Below are 21,547 nucleotides of genomic sequence, written 5' to 3' on the forward strand. Positions count from 1 at the left end.
TGGGTTAACATGTCAACAGCTCCCAATTACAGTTCCGCCAGTTCAAAGATTCAACAGATCCTCACAGCGGATGATTCACAAATGAATCACTGCATTAAAAGACGGGGTGATTACAAGTGCATTTGTCTGTATAGGACAAGAGGAAGTAGTGTTGCATGTCAGGTACCTAATAAGTTGTTTTTGCCCTGCTTTACTGTGCAAAGACCTGCACAGACCCACCTTACAATAAAACATATGGCTACATGGCTCAGTGGCCCCCACCAGCAAGGCAAAGCACACAAGCGTACATATGTTGCTCCTGCATTGGCTTTTTGTGTGACAAAGTGAATTATTTATGCCCCTTGAGCAGGGTTTGGGTTTGGGGAGGGCATGCATCAGGACGTATGCTTTAAAGTTGTGCTTTTTATGAGCAGCTTTATGACCACACATAAAAAAAAGCTGGTGTGCTGACAGTCGATCAGTATTGACGGCGACCACATCGGCCTCGGGTCGGGTTGCTTTTTTGCTCTGCCAGTGCTTACATTAGCTGGAGAAAAGCTCAAGCTGCTCTGAATATTGGACGTCATGCACACTCAATATTTGTGCTCCCACGACTGGACCAAAGTTATGGAAAATCTAAAAATTACAATATGATTTATGAAAAATTCTAATGACTCTTTATGTCTCATAACTTTCCTACAGAGAGCATGCAAGTCATCTTTTAACAATTTTGCTCCAAAGTAGCAACACAATTTTTTTGTGCCCAATATTGTCATGCATGGCTCAGTGTTAATGCAGACCATTCATCTGTCTCTTAACTTAATCATCACCTCTCATTCAATTATCCAATATGAAATGCAAATCAGCTCCCTGATGCTGATTCAGTACATCACAATAATTGAAATGGATAGGGTCACATTAAAACCTAAGTGTTTTACAGTGGCAGCGGATCGCTTTAATTCAAAGTGAAAAATCTGGCTAATTAGAATCAGTAATCAGCCAATAAATTATTAAGAGGTCAGAGGTTATAGGCTGCTGTCTGTTCAAGTGGGGTTTAACATCATCAGAGAGCAGCCAACTGTAGCTGATCAGGGCCCCAGTAGAAGGGCCATGCATGACAGCCAATTATGCAGCAAGGTCTGCTTGTGCACATCACTTCAGTAGTGTCCAATAAGTGGATATAAGGCTGTATGCTGTGGATGGACAATGAGTTTACTTTGAGGGACAGAGACCACATGCAGGAAGGCGCAAAGGGTTTAATCTTTAAACAGATGCAGGTCATGTAATCAACTGTGTCCCGACCTGGTCTTCAAGATCAGGTTTGGTAGCAAATCCGCCGGATAATACCGGCTTCCGCCATGAGAACGAGCTGATACGGTTGCCATATCACGTTTGTAAGAAGGGCTACACACAAACTTGCTAGGTGCGGTAAACTCAAAGCTGTTTGCCACTCAACTCTTGCCACCCACATGAAAAAGAAAACGCAACACCATCATGCAGACATGTCCGTGCATACCGTGGTGAAGTTAGTTTCACTTTGGATGTTTGATAATCGGATCTGTAGGTACAACGGCAGTTCCTCCTCACTGTGCCCAGACTGCTGTGTCATGTTGCGAGGAATGTCGTTTTGTCCTGTCTCATACATTTAAGAGCCTCTCTCCGCATTGTTCTCCAAATCAACTCGTCTCCCCACGTAATTGGCAAAATATTTTTGCCGAGAAGCTAGGGTTCGGGTTCCATCCCTGTGATGGATGGGTGGTAGCGGGAGAGTTGGAGGGCCATGTGCCTGGTGATTCTTTCCGTTGAGGACACTGAACACATCTATAGTACTAGAGTTTTGTCGATAATTTTTATATAACAGTATAGTAGTATACATTCTTCCAATGATAAGAAAATTACCTATATAGGTATAAATGATAATTATAAGCAGGCCGAGTTGATGACTTTATTGGTACATAAGATGAATAAAATGGTATCATCGTGAGGAGAAGTAATGTTCATGTGGGGAAGTATTTACTCGGCAGATCACATAATCATGGCAAAAAATCACTATAAACACTAAATTGCCTCCTCCCGGCAAATGTTGGCAGAACCTCGGAGCATGAATGGAAGCTAGCGGGGTTAGCTTAGTGTTGTCGCATACGCGACGTTGGCTGGATGAGTACATCTTCACCGCTTTTATGTAAGGAGCGTAAGGAGGTGAGAAGCACATTTATTTGTACCCAACTTGTCGTACAGACATTCTCAAATCACAGAGAACACACACTGACGGTCTTGAAAATAAAAGCGCCTTCTGCCATCTAACTGTGTAAACAAGTGCCATAAATAATATAGACAAGTATATTCAATTATATGGGATAAGGCTAGTAGCTTTTTACCCAAGACTCCTGAATAAAAATGTTATCATATCGTGATGCATCCAAAGAGTATTGTGATATATGCCAAGTTCCATATTGCCCAACTCTAACATCTACCCATTTGATACCCATGATTACAGGTCTGTTGCTGATTGGAGTAAGCCCTCCTCCATCCCATGCCTTCAGTGCTTTACACCCCCCGACCCTTCACCACCCACCGACAGGCAGGGGTGGGGGATGGCACGCACCTTACATGGCTGCTATGGCTGGCCGGCCTGTATATATATCTATACATACAGTATATGCATCCGTGTTACAGGATAGCTAGAAGCAAACGCATACATTTTTCATTTTACCTGGTTGTCCGGGTGATTGATGGTGAAGTATCCAACACAGATGATGACTTCATGGAGCAGTTCTTCAGCCGAATGCTGGGTGCAATACCACAGCAGTGAGCTGACGATGTGCCGGAAAGCGAGCGACAAACCCTCAGCTCCTAGAACAGTCTGAGAAATTGCATGCAGCATCAGTGTGTGGCGCAGTAAATTAACACTAATTGCCTGGGTCTGAGATTACAAAGCCCTCTATGTAATAACAATGCAAAGTAATAAAACATTTTATATGTATATGTTCGTGGGAACATACTTGGTAGAAAGAGCATAAGTAAGCCAAATGCCATAAAACATCCCAAAACCAGCAGAGAAATGAGATGAGAAGAGAAGTTTACTGACAGTATTTATCAAACATGCCAGGGTGACGGAGCACCGTAAGATCATCACAACTCCACTCAAGAGTTTCAGCATGTTAGAGTTGTAAAATCTATAAACACAATACCTTTGACGCTAAACATTTTGTAAGGCCCCAAACCACTGCATAAAGTCAAAATAAATGAAATGTACTGCACAAGTCACAGTAGGGAAGCTGCTTTATATGTACAAACATCCCATTACAAATGTCTTAACTGCATTGTTATGTAATGGGATTGGGCGAAATTGTGACACAGGCGAGGGAACAGCATCATTTCAAGTTCTTAGAAATCACCTCAACATGACTGTGAGAGGAAGTGGTGGTAAACTAATTTAGAGGTAGATAATTAACTGCACTGTCTGCACAGTGAAGCTGTCGCCGTTACCTATAGGGCTGCGTAATGTACGGCCCAGCTTACTTGCGCTCGTTCTAACCGCTGACCCACCCGGATCTAATCAATCCCAACAACAGACCTTGGGTCAGAGGTCACCTATGTTTATGTCCATAGGTTGCTTTTGTCCTGAGGAGAGAAACTCCACCTCTAATAGACAGGAGCCGGCATCAATCCGATAAGGTATACAGATCTTGTCAGTCAAGGAAGGATAAATATTTGTAGTTGTCTTTGTTGTTACACATTAATACAACTTAAATGAATATTAGGTTAGCTAAGGCTACGATGCATTCTACTTTCTCTAGAATGCGAGACAATAGAAAAATAAAAGGCCAATCTTTGCTTAATAATACACCAATATAGTATTTTATTTGTAAAGCAATTCTGAAACCAAATATACAATCAATGTAGATACCTGGAAGGCGGAGAGGTCAAGCAGGGCAAAACTGTTGAGGAAGCGGATGCCTTGCAAAGCCACCTGGATGACCCCAAGGCTGTAGGGTTCCTGGCTCTGTGAGGAAGATTCTGGTACAAAGCTGTGCAGCAGGATAGAATACAGCGTGTGCACGACTCCCACCAGGTCTGTGGACTGCAGGAGGATCGTCAACCCGGTTGGGTCCTGTCGCTTATTGTCAAAAATACTGGACCCTCTGGAGGAAGAGAGGGATGATGTACAGTCATAGATACAATCAAACATTGAAGTCTAAGGGTGTCCCGATACAACTGTTTCACTTCTGAAAAAGTCTTTTTAAGTCGTAGTCGTTTTAGATGCAAGGCAATATAATACGATATTGTTCTTTAGGCTGATATCAATAAAGGATCAGGACACCCCTAATGAACACACAACTTCAAGTTTCAAAGTCAGGACAATCACTCCCCCTCCAGCCACAGTCATACAAAGTACACAGAGTTGGTCTAAGAAGAAAAACGGGATAAAAAAGAAAGTAATTGTAAAAGGTCTTTAAAATCAATTTACATGCTGACAACCTAGAAAGTAATATTTTACCATACTTTTAATACAATAGCCTTTGGTGACAACCTACAGTTAACACAAACACCAGCAGCCCTGATACACAAGTGGAGGGTGTGTGACCTCTGGAAAGAACCCACAGTGCGTGCTGATACTTGACGTTAGCCAACAGGCCCTGTGTGAAGTATGCTGCTACGCTAGAACACAGCCTAATGCCATTATAATCCCCAGACACAGCAACTGGCAAGGGCCAAATATCCTACAAGGCCATTGAACATTCTCATACATGACGCACAGAGAATGATGGCAGAACTGGGCCTGTTTGTTTCTGTACTGGTGGCAGGTCAAAAGGATTCAAATGACCTTTACTTGTGTAGAAGCCATTCAAGTAGTAAATTCATTTGAAAGCTGCATTCTTTCACTTACACCTTTCTCAACAAAGTTGAACTATATTGTCTTCTCAGAGGGCTGTCACTTACTGGACCATGTATATTATATCTGTGTTCTGGTATCTGCAAAAATGGAATGAACTTTGTTTAATCTTTGTTGTCTAGCTATCTGCACACTTGCTTGGAGACTATACATGGAACATGCACATAATTTGTTCATTGGCAATATGTAAAGGTCAACATGGCAAAAAATCTTGAGCTACTAATGCTATTTGATATCAATATCGAGCATAAGAAAATGCATTGAGTGCATTCCTGGAAACACGTAACATCAAAGTATACTCCAGCTACGAGTGTCAGTGGTGCTTTTAAGTGAAGAGCAGTGGCGCTGGTGACCACTGGTGTGACTGTATGCTTAGCCTCTGTCAGCGGCGCCACTGAACCTCTCTTGAGTGGAGGTCACCGTAGCACACGTGGGTGGGCTTCCCCCCAAGCTGTAAGCTAAAGTTTATGGTGAGTGACAGAGCGCTGGGTCAAGTAGATGCCTATCTCTGCTAGCTGGCTGGCTGAAACGACAAGCTGGCTTAATGCAGAGTAACCACTGTCTTTGTGTAGACATGAGCTTTGACTTTATGGATCCTTGTGAAATTCGACACACGGTATGTTTGAATGATTTTAATGTTTGTGTTGACGAGAGATAGGGACATGCTCACCGTCCAGTCACGACAAAGCACAGCTTACACATGCTGTGCAACAGAGCTGAAGCTTGCTGGAGGAAAGCCGCCATCTTGGGGTGCTCATCCACAGGGCTTTGGATTGACAGGAAGCACCCATATAGCTTGTCAATCAAACCCATGTTGACCACATAGCTGGAAGTAGAAAGGAGGAGGGATGAATGGTAATATTCATACACTTGAATATATCTTCAAAAATATATTCTTCATCTCACCATGGAAAACAAAAAGCCTTTGCTGTGCATACTTCCACAGCTCTGCAGAAGAAAGCTGATACTTCACATAAGCCTGCCACCCACTATTACTGTGATATCTCCAATTTGTCTTTGCCACTGACAGGTCTCATGATCATGTTCCCTGCGGTCTTTCAGCCGCAAATCACTCTTAATAGTGTCATTACAGGGCTGTTGTGGCCCCTGTGCCAGCCAGGATTTGGGTCCCTGACAGTGTGCTGACCTGGGGCCGTCTTCCCGCAGCTGCAGTAGGCTCAACCTGCCTAACAAGACCTGTGACTCTTTGCCATTCCTGTGTAGATATCTACATTGAATAATTAAAATCAGTGAGGTTTATACATTTCAGACAATTCTATTGGAGGGACCAACTGTGTCTTTTCTCCATCCATCAATCCATCCATCTTCTATGCTGTTGAACCTCATTAAGGTCACTGGGGTATGCTGGAGCCTATCCCAGCTGACTTTGGGCGAGTGTCAAGGTACACCGTGGAATGGTCGCCAGCCAATTGCAGGACACATATAGACAATTCGCACTCTCTTTCATACCTAAGGACAATTTAAAGTCAGCAACAAACCTAAAGTCTTTTCTCCTTTTTCACATTCTGTATGTTTACAGGCCCAGTGTCCCAATACTTTTGTACATACATCTTTGTTTTCTCAGTCACTAACAGGAGAGCGCTTAACAGGTGAGTACGACCAGATTCCATGCAGGCCATCTGACACTTCAACCAGTTCCCATTATTTTGACATCTTTCACTTTCACAGACCACCGTTGGCTGAAAGGACCCCTCCTGACTTTGACAGCTTTGTGCAACGGCTGTATGTTTGACAAGCTGCTTGGAGGTTGCAATTGCTGCTTGGCACTGCATTATATGAACGCGAAACAAAAACATTTAGAACAATGCCAGCGCTCTAAAAGCACTGAAAGGAAAACTGAGAATCTGATAATGAGCAGAGAGGAAATTGTGATCTGTTCCCAGTGTGATATATGGTTGGGCATAATGAGAGTGTGAAGCAAAAGCTAAAAATGTTTTGATCTTTTGTCCTTTCTCACTTGCTAATACATTACAGAAGGCATTTGAGGTAAATCCTCTGGTCATACTTGGGATTAGCAGAGAAGATGCCATTTTTCTTAGGCCCTCCCCTGTCTCAAGGGTTATGATCAGGTTGGTGGATGAGAGTGGTGGCTCTTTGCAGCTGTCTCCAACTAGCTGAATCCTGGCTTGTTGGAGGGATGGGGGGAAAGGCAGCACTCTTCCACAAAGCTTGTTCGTGAGGACCGGTCTGCCTTTCCTCATAGCTCACATTTCTCCATCACAGGCCGACTCCTACAGTCCAGACCCACACATTGAGCTCCAACACCAGGTTCAAGGGGATGTTTCAAAGCCCTGCAAGTGCTCTTTGTTTACTCTACTTTGTGCCCCCTTCACTAGAAAGTGCTCCTACTTGAAATGTGTGCGTACAAGTTGGAAAAATGCCAGAATACAGGCTCATTCTCACACTACTCCCATTCTGACAAGACACCATTTGGTCAATTTCCAAAAGAGCTCACATTTTGTCAAACAATACTTCACATGAGACATGCTGCTAAACAAAACAGATTGATCAACTCTCAAGACCAGTGAAGAGGATATACTGAAAAGGTCACAGAGGAAGGAACATTATTAAATAGGACATACAGTACCTGATTAGGTCTTGTGTGCGAGTATTGAAGGACTCTGTGGCAGAGTTTTTGCCCTTAAGATCTGGCGAAGAAATCAGCATGCTTTCACTGTGTCCCGATTCTGAGGTGAGCGGCAAAAGGGACCCCATGATGGTGGCAGTGGTCTGCAACAAGCTCGTGGTCAAACCCTCGAAGACTTGTTTGTTAACAGTGCGGCCAAAGATGGACTTGTCCTCGTCTGGGACATAAAGCTGCAAGTAAAAACATGCAAAAGATGTAAGCATTAATTACATTTGCAGTATATGTTGTAAATTATTAATCCGTCTACCAATTACATGTTTTGTTTAAGTGACACTTAAGATTTAGGACATTATTTTTATAGGAGACAGACAATTCTTCTAAAGCAGAGGCATTCAAGAACAAGTACACTCCGTTTTTGTTGAAGAAATAATGCATTTTCCAACGTAACTGGTAACTTTATACAGTTTTGTGAAGCACATTCATCATCTTCAGGTCACATGTATGTCGTAAAGGATACAATATTCAATGCACAGTTTAAAGATGAACAAACTACAAAATATTAGTGGACGTAAATTCAGACCAATGCCGACATACTCTGTAAATCCAATTAAAGAAGGGCCTTGCTCATATAGCAAGGCAAAACCTTGCATACTAAGGCCCTGTCCTTGTTTTTTGGGTGAAACATTTGCATCCGGACAGAAATGGATCACTGGGTGAAATCTATGTAATACACAAGGCGCACCTATGTGTGGCGCTACAACAAGACGTGACACAATAAACTATAGTAGAAGAAATAAAATATTCAGGTATTATGTTAGCTTCTTGTCAAAGCTCTCACTTCCGGTCACATGACAACAATTGGTGACATTATCGTTTTTGTTTTCAGGTCTTCCTGCCTCAGACCGCACACCGTTTCAGGGCACCCAGAATGTAATTTTCATGTGGATAAGCAGCTGAAACAATAAAATATTTGGCTGTTTTGACCTGAAAATGTTTCAGTGCAGCTAGCCCCTAGTATATGGACAGTATATGAAAAAAATGCCAAGAATTTGTGAGGGCACAAATAATTTGTCAGACAGGGGAAAACAGAAATTTGTCTACTGTAGCACCCCCTAGACATGTCAGTCAGCGAAGCAGCTGCTGGGATACGTTTTATATAAACTGAAGCATACAAGCCAAACTCTCCCTTTGTGCCCTAAGGAAACATGACTGCTTATGATTGGAACTCAGCACTGTAGAAAGAAGCCCCAGTAGGGTTCATGCATGCACCGCAACCTGGTGCCTGCGACTTGTCCTGTCTGTGTTGTGAGTGTGGGCCGGCACCAGTACATGTTTGCAGAGAGTGAAGTCGGCTTCTTACAGGGCGATGAAAGACAAAAACATGACATGTTGCCGAAGTGCAGCCTGGCTGAGTGTGTTCTCACATTCCCTTTGTGAAGTGGCTCGATGATGGTTTGTTAGATGATAACAGCAGAGCATGCACAAACAGTAACAAGGAAGGATTCTGCTGAAAATGTAAATGTGACAGTTCAGCCTCAATAAAGCATGTACTGACTATGACTATTTGTGGTCAATAGAAATTAAATGCGGAGCTAATGTTGCTGAAACGGTAACGGAATGGGAAGAAGACAAAATAAAATTCACATTTAATTAAACAAAGTTTGTTTTCTTTGTGTTAAACAAGCCAATTTTGCCTGTTTTTTGTTAACTGTATTGAGGTATACTCCTGCAGTCATATGATACATTATGTAATTTAAGCAGACCTTAACTGTGACACTTGGTGTATTTGTGGCTTTTATGTAAAAATTATGTTGCCAAGATTGTTAAATTGATTTTCATGTGCTAGAATTCACTGATTTACCGTTAGCTGATGCAGCAGGAGGTCCATGAGGAGTGCAATCTTGTTGCTAAAGAGCACATATGAGCAGTTGAGGGGACAGCATGAGCACGCCAAGTAGTAGGTATTCACAGCTGCACAGAGAGACCTAACACAAAAAAAAGACAACAGCAATTATTCATCACAGATTAAGGATTACTTTGTTATGATATCGCATGGATGTCAATGTGTAGCCCCAAGCACTGACAGGACTATCTGCACTAATCAGGAAATCAAATACACCCTTCTGTATTTGTGCTTCCTTAACAGTGTAGTAGTTTGTCTCACAGAGTCAAACATGTATCTCAGGGACAACACAAGAACACAAGTCAATTTTAGGGATTAACCATCCCATATCAGCTCGTTGATGCGAAGACTCCCCAATACGAGAGCAACACCCTTAAAGGAAAACAGCACTTTACATTTTTTTTCCCATCATCCATAATCCTAACCATTGAGCAGGTTTGAGATTCTCTGCAGTGTATATGGTATCTTTAATAGATGCCTCGTACTCTCTGAAGTTGACTAAAATTATTTTTTTAGTCAAAACTATTGAAAATATATTGAATCATTTTAATGTATTGAATTAATTGAATACATGCTTATTTTCTCTCTCTTATGATCAGACTTTAATGAAATCAACTCACTTCTGGAGATAAGCTTGGCCTCTGGCATAACAATCAACTCACTCCACTGCTCATGTAACGAGCATGCAATTGCTTTGTAACACAGCTAATCGGGCTTGTCTTTAGTCATCTCTGAACAAATGAGGAGTCTATCAAAGACATGTTTGTGTTATGCCCTTACACCAGCTTGGACAATGAAGCATTGCAGCGATCTGTCTTTGGTTTCCCTCCCACCTAATTGAGCTTGATGTGGCCTGACACCTGATCGGCCCTCTCTGGGAATCTCAATAGCAATTCGTGACAGCTCAGTCTGCATTTTTGGAGAGACAATTTGGTAAAGTGCCACACCATCTTGTCTCGTGTTACGCAAACACATTGTTGGGTGTGCCGGTCAGCCCATGGAGGCAAAATTCCTTTAGCTACACCTCCACGAGGATGTTCTTCACATGATCTCTACAATAATGATAATCATAGGTATTCTGCTATAAAATTACGATTCTGACAAAAACAGGAGATTTCATAGGGATAAGCGATATAATCTGCACACAAAATTAACCTCACAAAACCAGGGATTAACATTTTACCTGTGAAGCTTTTTTTTTTAATCCTCAGAGAATGTGGACAAGAGGTGGAGCTCACCTGATCAACTCTAACCGTGATCTGTTGCTGCCTGGGTGGTCACCAAGCTTTTGTATAATAGGGGGCAGGCTTAGCAAGGTGGAGTTGACCTCTGCATTAAAATCTATTTGGCTCAACTTTTATTGTGTACAATGTGCAAGATGAGTGTGAAGTTATTTAAAAGTGACAATGTACCTTGTCATATAGATGTGTGATTTTGTTTTAATACACAAAAGGCGTCTCAATGTGGTTGATAAGACAAGCATGTAAAAGGCTCTTTTTGTCACTGCCTTGATTTATCTACCCTGGGATCTATGCTCCTCAAGTCTCACATTTCTCACCCTCTGTACGCTTCCTATGTGAGCAGTCAAGCTTGGCAGGAGTAAACCGGCAGAAATCTGACCAACTTCCAGATCAGGTTGAGTCCCCGCCTCTTAAACAGGGCAAATTTGTGTTCAGGGGAAGAAAAAGAATCCTAAGCCAAAATAAAAAAGGAGGAGGAAATCCAGTTCTTGTGCTGTCAAACAATCCCTTCATTCTCCTCTATCTAAATGACATTTAATTTGATTCTGCTGCTGATCACTCTGATACCCTGAGTGCTTGCAGGACATCGACTCTGGTTGTCGCTCCATGCTGACCAGGTAGGAGGGGGTGGGGAATCTTATGAGGCATAACACAGCGTCATGCACACCCTCAAAACAAATGATGGAAAACATCCTGAAATAAAGCCACTGCTTGCGGGTCTGATTTCACAGGATACACTAGGTCATGTGAGACAAAGAGGTGGAAACAGAGATTGGGTTAACACGCACATCCATGGACAACTAAACCCTTCTCTGGAGATCACCCAATGAAGTTGACATGATAACTCTACTTGTCTTTTCAAGTCAGACAGTACTCAGACACAAGACTTGCATTGTTAATTTAACTATATTTCTTGTGGTAGGTGGACAATGAATTGTATTGATATATGCTTCACACAGCCTGAAAAAGATGGCTACTGTGCTCCTCTTGTGTAAGTAAAAATACCATATTAGAACACCTCTCAATATGAACAGTCTACACCTGCAGTCACCACGGTGTTATACCAGGGCATTTGCGGAGGCTTGCATACGAATTAGCTGATTAATGTAATGGTAACAAGATGGAATCAACCTCCCTGGGGAGCAATATGGAAGGAGCATCTCTGCAGCTGTCCTTTTTTTGGAGGGGGAGGGAGTGATCAATATGACAGAGTCACTTGTAAACAGATAGTGTTGCACACACTAGTGTTTCCATGGCTGTCCATACACATAGTCAACCAAATGATTGTGACGATGTAGCTTATAGCTGTATGAGTGCTTTTCCAAATGTTGCTATGAACATTATTTACTTTGGCACAACTTCTGTTATTAAAACCTTATCGACCATTTGAACTCTATTGTTTGATACAAAGAACTACTATGAAAACAACTTGGAATGACATTGGTCTTCTTCACTCAAATGACAAAGACTGATTCGGTTAATAACATTTGCTTTAACGAAGAAATCTGCTGCACAGAATTCCATCAGATTACGATGATTGATGAAAGAGTAAAAGAAAAAAAAATCAATAGACACGTGACGCCCTTAAAAGCCTTATAAATATAAGAATTTGTCCATTAGCAGGGACCACTAAATGCTAATGAATGGAAGCACAAGGCCATTCTGCTCCATTACACAGTTCCACCAGCCAGTAGGGCCATCCCTCTGATGTTATCTACTGGCAGGCCTGGTAAACACCAGACCCACAACTCAAAAATTATCTGTACTCTGAATAAGAAATGGGACTCGTGTGTTGCTAGAGTAAATTTCAAAAGTTTAAGTATATTTTATTAAGACATCACCAAACACCAGTGATTTAGTGGATTACAGATAAAATCAATTTATGCAACAGCAAAAAAACAAAGAAAAATGAAGCATATTGTTAAGACAAAAAGCCATTGGTATGACATACTGGTATTGCTGCATTATTCCTCCTGTTGCCATCCTCCTCCTTTGATTAATTTACAAGCAAGCAACCTAGCGATGACACATGCATCAGGGCAGCACAAAATACATTGATTGACATTAGTCTACAGCCAATCAGGATACAGAACACAATGGTCAGTGCAGACTGATGACAAAGGGAAGAGAGAGACACTCAACTTAAAAGGGCCAGGCCTAGCCTGTAACAGCGTTCATACGGCGCAATAAAAGAAAAAAAAAAAAAAGAAGGAAGCACTAAAACTATTCAGGGAAACGTGAACCCCGAAAGAGCGAGAGGGCACTGTCCAAAAACTCCACTCAGATTCACACGAGGCCCAATTCCAACCATCTAATGATGTGTTTTCCCCCCCAAATTCAAATTGGTCCCCTGAGTCCAGTCGGAGATAAGTTACCGTTGATGTAGTACTGATTGGGATGTCGTACAACTTCATATGAAAAAATCTGAATTATCCCTTTAAGTAAGCCATAACATAGCATCACAAATAAATACTGTACAATTAAAATGTGTTACTAACTTGAGTGGAATACGGGGAAGGGCGGTAGGCGATGAGGCAGCAGTGACAACCTGCAGGATTTGCTCCAGAGCTGATAAGCCGCCACCGACTTGGAAGGCTACTTGGTCTGCATTGTTCTGTAGAGGCAGAAACAGATGAGTCAGAGAAACAGAGGTACATTTAGTGGACAGTGAGCCATTGATTGGACAACCAGAGATTGCATAGCTCTCACTAGGTAGGGAAACCCTCTTTCTCGTAAAAGGGACACAGGATTGAAATGTAAAACAAAGTGATCCCTGAAGTATTCCTGTTAAATCTCAAAAGTGCACTGCCTAATTCAGACTACAACAGTCAAGTTTTGGTAGAAGGCAAAGGCTGCAGACTTTGATTAGCACCATGGTGGTCTTAACGAAGGCCTCGGTGAAGAGGCAATGAAAAAATGTCACAGAGTAATAAATGCAGAACACACAGGATTATAACACAAGTGGCAACATACAAGTTCTGAAGCAAGTCTCCTGTCAACGGTGCAAAATTACATTTTAGCTTTGGGTTCATGTGTGCAACAATGAAATGTTGTAACAGAATGCTGTGAACCGAGGACCACCTATTTATGGGACAGTTTGGATTTCTTGTCTCCACATTCTCAGCCTCTGCCCTTGTGTGAAAACTTTCAACATTAAAACACCTTTTTCCACATTCTGTTTGTGCCTACGTTGATAGGAAAAAAAAAAGAGCTGTAGGGTGTTGAAGCTATACAACCCACTTTGAACAATTCTAGCAGGCCATGTTACACTGAAGGTCACCCCTCCACCTAATGAGGTTACAGACTCCTTAGTGCTATGACAGCACTAATATGCAGCCACTTCACAGCACTTTTGTTCAATAGATGGGAAGTTGCCAACAAGCCTGAACACATTGAGGGTGAAGCGCTTTGCCAAATTACAGATAAGCTCTTCATCTGTCACTCATGAAAGAAACTGGCTCCTTGATTCTGGTTTTGTACACGAACAAGACACGGGACACAAAAACCTAGACAAACACACAACAGACTTTTAGGCATTCAACATAATGAGAAATGTTTTAGAGGCAGTTTTGACTGTGTTTTGCAAAATGTCTTATTAGGACTTGCAGCAGTTTTGCCAGCAATAAATTGGGTTTCAGACGCTGAGCTTGGCTTAACCCATCAACACACCTACCTAAATGTTCCTTAGCAGAAAAGGCAGCTTATCAAACCATATTGAATTAATAGGCTAAACAGGGCCTGTCCAGTCCTGGGCTTCTTCAGTAGAAACCACACAAGAAAAAGTGCAGCTAGTCGCTCAACTTTTCCGTTATGCTGACAGATTTATGTGTTGTGAAGATGGAGTGAAACAAACTGAAACTACCTGTCAAGGCTGACATCCACCACAATAGCCTGACTTTTGTGTCCTCATGGCCAAGATCATGTTGCAAACAGGAAAAAGGCAATTATGGAAAAGACGGTTTGTTGACATTAATTATTGGTTAATTTGACTTTGTCAAATCTCTGTCATTACCCAACAACAAACATAACTAATGCCCATGCATGTGTGTGTTACAAGGGATATAAAAAGCAGGAAGAGGACAGGTATAATGCTTAGTTATATATCCATGATATACAGTGGCTTTAATACAATAAGCCTAAACATAATTCTTTACCTTCTAAATTCATTTTTTAATTACTTTTTAAGCCCAAAGTTAATGACAAGAATGAAGAGCTAATTTATCATTTTTTGGCAGCACAGCCACGAAAGGCCAATCATTACGACCCCAGTTAGAAGGATGGCTTCTGAATAATACAAGAAGGAGAATCTTATTCAATTACTGGCCAGGGTCAACTATTGTTACCCCAGGTGATGGGAAGTCTGCAGCAGCTGGTCATTCCTAGTGCAGTGTCCGCAGACCAGCCAGATTGAACTTTGCATGCTCCTCCCACCAGACATTTTAATTAGACCAAGAGGAGGGAAGAGCCTCGGCAGTCCCGTCTGACCAGCAGATGCACAAATGCACAAACAAGAGATCAAGTTCAAAGAAGACTGGATTCATGCACTCACTCTTTTACATTGGAAGTCATTTAACCAGAGGAAAAGGAGTCAAATAGAATCCCCACATGAACGTTACTTCTCACCATGACAGCATTTGATTAATCTTATGTATCCACCCCAGCGTGATGTAATCAACTAGGCTTTATAATTTATACTGGTATAAGTAATTTTCGTATCATTGAAAGAAACAACATAATGTCAGCTATGGGAAATTGAGATACATCGACGTTGACTTCTGCCTCAGCAGACGTTCAGACAGCCTTATTCTGCCTAACACGACACTGGAATGGAAATAGAAATACAGCACATTAACATTAAGAGATTATTCCTCTACAACACTACTAGAGCATCACAAAAAATATTAGTGCTATCGCTTTTGATGCCGAAGTTAATGCAAATTATAAGTTCTGGAAAAAAATGAACTTAATTGTGGAATTTTTAGGTGGTTTAAGCAAGCAATTATTTTCTTTGTAAACTCGTCGGTATGCATTTTTAGTTGTGTTTGGATGCACCATCATAAAACATACCAGTTCATATTTTCTGCATCTATGATTAACACGTAAATAAATGAAACCATTTGTAATGTCAAAACCCACCTCTCAGGTTCCAACTAACATTTTCCTACCTGTTGGAACTTTTTTTAAACCGGCTCCAATTAAAAACTGTAATAAGCATGTGGCGCAGTACCTGATAAGGTAAGTGTGAGGTAAATGTGTGTGACGAAAAGAATGCAGCAGCTGATAGGAAAATTACGCTTCTCAATCACATAAGAGTATTAGTAGAATCGGGTTTGACACAAAATAAACCATTAGAGGCCACAGAGGGAGAAACAGGCCGGGGTCAGAGAGAGACGACGCGTAACCTCACGAGTGGGGGAGAGTGACGGGGTGGGGCTCAAACAGCAGTTCAGGAGGGGAGTGTCGGGTGTTGTCTACGGATTTAGCAGAGAAAGTGGAGACTGAATCAGATACGGGGGAGAAAAACAAATCTGTAGGTGAGTCAGTGACATGAGAGATGCTTGTTAGGTCAAATAATCTAAACGGTCCAGACTTGAAGTGACTCAGGGGCCAGACAGCCATGCTGACGGAGACTCTATTTATTTGACTTTGTCCAGGGATTACAGAGGAAAGTGTTCCTCCGACTGCCTCATTTGCCAGTCATGCTTCCCCATTGCTGTGTTTCTATGGAGGTGACGGTCGAGAAGAACTTGACCAGATGAGCTTTTAAATCAAAGTGCAAGACAAAGTCAAAGAACCCCACTGTCCTTGATTTGCTTCAATACCATGGAGCAAGAATGAGGAATGGAGCACATCTCTTGTGGCCCACTGACCCTTGACCTCCTGCTAAAGTGTGGGTGGAGCTGAGAGGAGGGCTCCTCATGTAGTGACAGCTTGTGAGCTACTCACATCACACTGGACTCCTCCTCTCTACTTACAACCCACTTCAACCACGTCTTTCAGGGTCTCTAGGGAAATTGGACAACAGCATCTCCGGCTATTACCGTTGTCACTGATGGGACTCAATCTTTCTATTCTAACGCCCACTGACACACACTAGGATGGTATAATGGCGTAAACCGCAACTTGGCAGGAAATTTATGCCTCATTACAGGAAGTGAGCTGTATATTCTCCTCATCATAAACATGGTGGCAGGTGTCTCAATGCCTTCCTACTGCCCAGATTGATGTGGGTTTTACAGTTAAAGTTTATACATGAAAAAGGTCTGAAACCCAGGTTTCAAATGAACACTTAATAGAATCAAAGTTTCTGTAACTGTAAATTCATTAATTCATTTTCTGCCGCTTATCCTCACGAGGGTTGCGGGCGTGCTGGAGCCTATCCCAGCGGGGTACACCCTGGACTGGTTGCCAGCCAATCACAGGGACAAACAACCATTCACACTCACATTATTACCCAATTAACCTAGCATGTTTTTGGAATGTGGGAGGAAACCGGAGTACCCGGCGAAAACCCACCCACGCACAGGGAGAACATGCAAACTCCACACAGAGATGCCCGAGGGTGGAATTGAACTCGGGTCTCCTAGCTATGTGGCCTGCATTAACCACCCCACTACCATGCAGCCCCTACCTGTAAATTATAAACACCTAAAATGTTGAGTTTACTAATGCTTATCGTATCCCACTGATATAATCCACTGACACAGGTAAACGTTTGTAGGGATTGGTCAATTTTTGGGCCATGGTGCTGAATGGCTAGCACAGGATCGGCTGTGGCTATAAAGCCTAATTTGTAAAGCTTTGTACTCAGAGCTCTTGTTGGCCTTCAGAATACACTTAGAGACATCCTTGTACCTCAGATTAGGTTGGCCAGGAGATCTTTTTCGTAGAAGTAAGCTCACCGTAGAGGATGTCTTCTTGGTACACAACCATCCAACATCCAGCAAACATGGCTAAGACAACACAGTGTGTACATGGTGGGAGGCCAATATGTCCAAGAAAATTTGGCATTTTGGCCCTTCATGCTGGGGATTGGGCTGTGTTTGGCTGTATGAACTCCAAGAGCGGTAACATAGATTTTCTACAACATTGGTATTAGAAATGTGGTAGTGCGGGTTTTGCAAGACTAACCGTGTTTAAAGAACTCTGGTATACCACTGACTGCGGTGGGAAAAGGTTAATAGCAACTCCAGACATCGATGAGCTTGTAATTTCAACCCGATCCCTGTATGCACACACTATGATGCTACACAGACAACCGCTTATTTACACAAAATAAATGTGTTAAATAAATACATTAATAAATTAATGAATGACTTGCACAATGAAACAGTATTTTAAAAAATGTGGCAGGAGGAATCAAAGTTTGTTTACAGGTGTTATTTTAAATTTTACCATGTTTCTTCATTCAATTAATTAGCAAATTACACGATAAATTACACACTAAAATGGTATGTAACATTATTTACAGAATAACAGAATCATTATCATGGGAACGCTTGGTGAAAATACACAAGATTACTTTGCAATTGAATTGAAAATACAAAAATGTGCCATGGGACACATTGCGGTGGTCTATTATGCATTTGGCATTCAATAAGAACAACTATTCATTCAATGTTTTGCAGAAACACAATAAATTTTTTTTTTTAAATCTACTGACCAAACGAGCAGCGTTGGAGTGGTACAAGCCAAGCAAGACATAAAGACAGTGCTCGCTCTCGTGCCAGGAAGCCCCTCTATTGGTACCAGGTGCACAATCAAAACATGGTTAACATGGTCTTCATTAGCCAATAACCAAAAGCAAGTGGCTTTAGAGTAAGTGATACTTAGGAGGGTGAGACAGAGGGAGACGAAGCCAAACACAACTAATGGCCGAGGAGACATGGCCAGCGTCTGGCCTGACCTGCATTCGGCTGCAGACGGTTCAGCCGAAAGCCAAGCTAAAAGAGCGCGGCGGCCACTAAGGCCAGGAGGGAGGCAGTAAAGGCAACATAGAAAACCCTGAATTACATTTTATGTATAGTATATGTGCAATTGAAAAGCTAATTTATATAATCCAATCACATTGCTTGGTCTACCTGCTTCTCCAGGATGCGTGATATCTCTCCTAAAGTTCGGTCCAGACTGGACACTTTGTTGTTGGCCCACTGCCCATTGTCTTGGCCCTGCAACTGCTTCAAAAGGTCCTTCACGAGGCGCTGCAACCTAAATATAAAAGGACAATACAACTTCAATGTGAATAATAAGAGGATTTATTAATTTTACCTAGATTCGCCAAAGAGGTTGACAGAAATTATGACAAACAAAGGGAATGTTAGAATTATTTATTACTTATTTATTTCATCTCATTATGTCAAACATCTCATTTTTGTCAACATACACACTGCAAGATTGTTTGTAAACTAACTCCTCTCCTTTCTTCTTAGATTTGTCATTTTCCTAGTATTTATAACATTTCTACATTTTTTTTTTTTTGGACTATTCATTAAAAGGGGGCTCAGTGTTATAGAACATAAAAGGTACCAGGGACATTTACTGCATTGCTGTGTGTACAGCTATTTTAAAACCCAATTTTTACTGTTATCATTGAATGCATAGCAATAGAATTCTCCACTTGTGGGACAGTAATATTTATCTTGATCTTAAACATAATAATTTAAATTTTTAACATTTTGATGTATTGTCAAAATAAGTAACATAAAATATCTAATTTTGATTTCATATATACACTGAAAAGAACTTCAAACTGACAAACGTTCCAAAATTATTTGTTTAATTAATTTTTTGAAAAGATGATAACCTTCCCTTATGGTGATCTGATATGTGCACTCTTAGACTGAATGATACAAATCTGAATTAAATTCTGAAAATAATCACAGGCAGAGATTTCTTTGGTTTCCTCATATGGGGGTAAAAAAATATACTGAACAGGGGAGGGAAAAAAAAAAGAGAAAAGCACTTACTTCGCCTTGTACGGGGAGTCAGGAACCTGCGTCTGAAATGATGTCTCGTATTGCTTTGCTCTGCAGGGGTAGAAGTAGAGAAAAGTCTTTTGAGTCTTGGGGGGGAAAATGTTTGGCCTTCCAGCCTTCCAGTAAAGCACACATCAGATGAAAGTGTGAAGGGAAAGAAAAAGTTCAAGCGGAGTCTGTTTATTTGGCCTGTCAGCTGAGGAGCTCAGCCTAAAATAATCAGACACCACTGCGGCTCAAAAGGGAAGGAGCATTTTGCTGGCACTGAATGAAATCAAGATTAAATCCTCACGTTTACACCATCTCTGTATCACAACACTGCGAAATGGCTCTAATTTTGTATTTTAATAAGCACGTAAAGTAGGTTACAAGCATTACTAACAATGTCTCAAAAGTGTGACCTCCTGGAAGGTCACGGCCATTAGGGTTGCAATGTCTCTGTAGAATATGCCAAACTCTCTAAAACAAACTATGTATGTGTGATTGTATCACACTTTGATAGGACATGATGAAAAACTATTGACCTATGAACCATACAGTTGGCTTTTTTCCACAATGATTTTTTCCACACTCTTTCTGGAAGATGACAGGCCGTCTCACTGAAAAGTTGGCTATTTATTTGGAATATACAACAGTCAACTTGACTTATGTTCAATTGGTCTAAAGGGCATTTAAAAAAAAAATTTTTTTTTTAAATCCTGTTATCAAGAATGATAACTCAACTTGCTGCATATTCTCGTGGGTTGTACTAAATTTCTGTAACATTCAGAAAGTGCCTTATTTATTGAGAGTAATGAGATAAACCCAGGATAATGGAAAACAACCCTTGACAGGTTTATATGACCGCAGTTTGGGGGTGTTCCTATTCGTTTATTAATACATAAGGGGTTGAGATTAACTTACAATAGCTTCAAAAAAATTACAATAAAAAAATAAAAAAGGAAGGACTGATACATACTTTAATATGCATCACAGAAAAAGATAGGTGCAGAGAATTGCACAGCAGCGATTTGGACGAGATCTTTTTACAGGTGGAGGGCTGAACCCGAGAGACCGATTTGCAGGTCTGCTGTGCAATCATTGGAAGTGGCCATAAATTAAAGTCATTAATGTTACCATGTGGACAGTCAGGATGCACATAGGAGCGTCTCCACCGTCCTCCACCAAGCCTCTATCTCGATCAAAAATCCTGGAGTACTTTTGTCATTTGTACAGATGGCGATATGTTGACATGCACTTAAAAAGCAATTATTGCATGAATTTGGTTGAAATACGTTTTTAAAAAGGAAAACTGCACTTTCAAATAAAAATAAAAAATCCCATTTAAAATTCCTATTTCACCAGGCTGCCGTTTTAATGTTCTATTAAAATAATTTAAAATCATAAAAAAAACAATTGTTTGTAAAATACTTTCAGTAAAACAATAAATGTCCACAAAAATACATACAAATGCATGCTATACACCTCCGAAAAATACAGGCTACTTTTTTTAATATAAACTAATTCAGTCCCAGCCATTTTCCAAACTTCAATCCCTATTTTCTCTGATTTTTCGAGGCACACATTGCTATGGCTATATAAACCTTCCAAAAGAAATATTACACTCTCATCTTTCTTCAGAAAAAAACTGTTTCTACTCTTTTGCATTCTTTAGTAATTAGTAGAAAATCATTTCCCAATGCAAAAGGAAGGAAAAACAGCTTACATTTCAAGCATAACTTGGTAGAGTTAAGAGTTTTGTAGTGTAAGCAGGTTGTTCTGCTGTTTTTTAAAATGTTAAATAAAAACAATTTATACATACAAGTCCTGCATCCAGATGCAGGACCAGCCCTGCCACACAGTGTATGGTGTAATAATTAATTTGGAAATAGTGCATGCAAACAGGGCCTTCACTTATACGTGAACATTGATGAGATTGTTTGTAACTGTACTGAGAGTAAAAAA

At 41.0% G+C, this 21,547-nt stretch overlaps 1 protein-coding gene across 4 annotated transcripts in view; it reads right to left on the reverse strand.

Moving 5' to 3' along the window:
* Positions 1–21,547, reverse strand: part of scaper (S-phase cyclin A-associated protein in the ER) — a 50,646-nt gene that overhangs the window by 5,970 nt on the left and 23,129 nt on the right. For all 4 annotated transcript variants that reach the window (XM_078789555.1, XM_058074776.2, XM_058074778.2 and 1 more), the window contains 8 exons: positions 19,595–19,654; positions 18,710–18,836; positions 13,127–13,242; positions 9,346–9,469; positions 7,485–7,714; positions 5,547–5,702; positions 3,890–4,124; positions 2,693–2,842 (listed from right to left, as the gene is read on the reverse strand). In XM_078789555.1, coding sequence (XP_078645681.1) covers positions 2,693–2,842; positions 3,890–4,124; positions 5,547–5,702; positions 7,485–7,714; positions 9,346–9,469; positions 13,127–13,242; positions 18,710–18,836; positions 19,595–19,654 — 1,198 coding nt within the window. The remainder of the gene's footprint in view (positions 1–2,692; positions 2,843–3,889; positions 4,125–5,546; positions 5,703–7,484; positions 7,715–9,345; positions 9,470–13,126; positions 13,243–18,709; positions 18,837–19,594; positions 19,655–21,547) is intronic.

This window comes from Doryrhamphus excisus, linkage group LG1 (assembly GCF_037039965.1).
Source record: "Doryrhamphus excisus strain RoL-2023G ecotype Guam linkage group LG1, RoL_Dexc_Guam_v1.1, whole genome shotgun sequence".
In the NCBI taxonomy this organism is placed as follows: Eukaryota; Metazoa; Chordata; class Actinopteri; order Syngnathiformes; family Syngnathidae; genus Doryrhamphus; species Doryrhamphus excisus.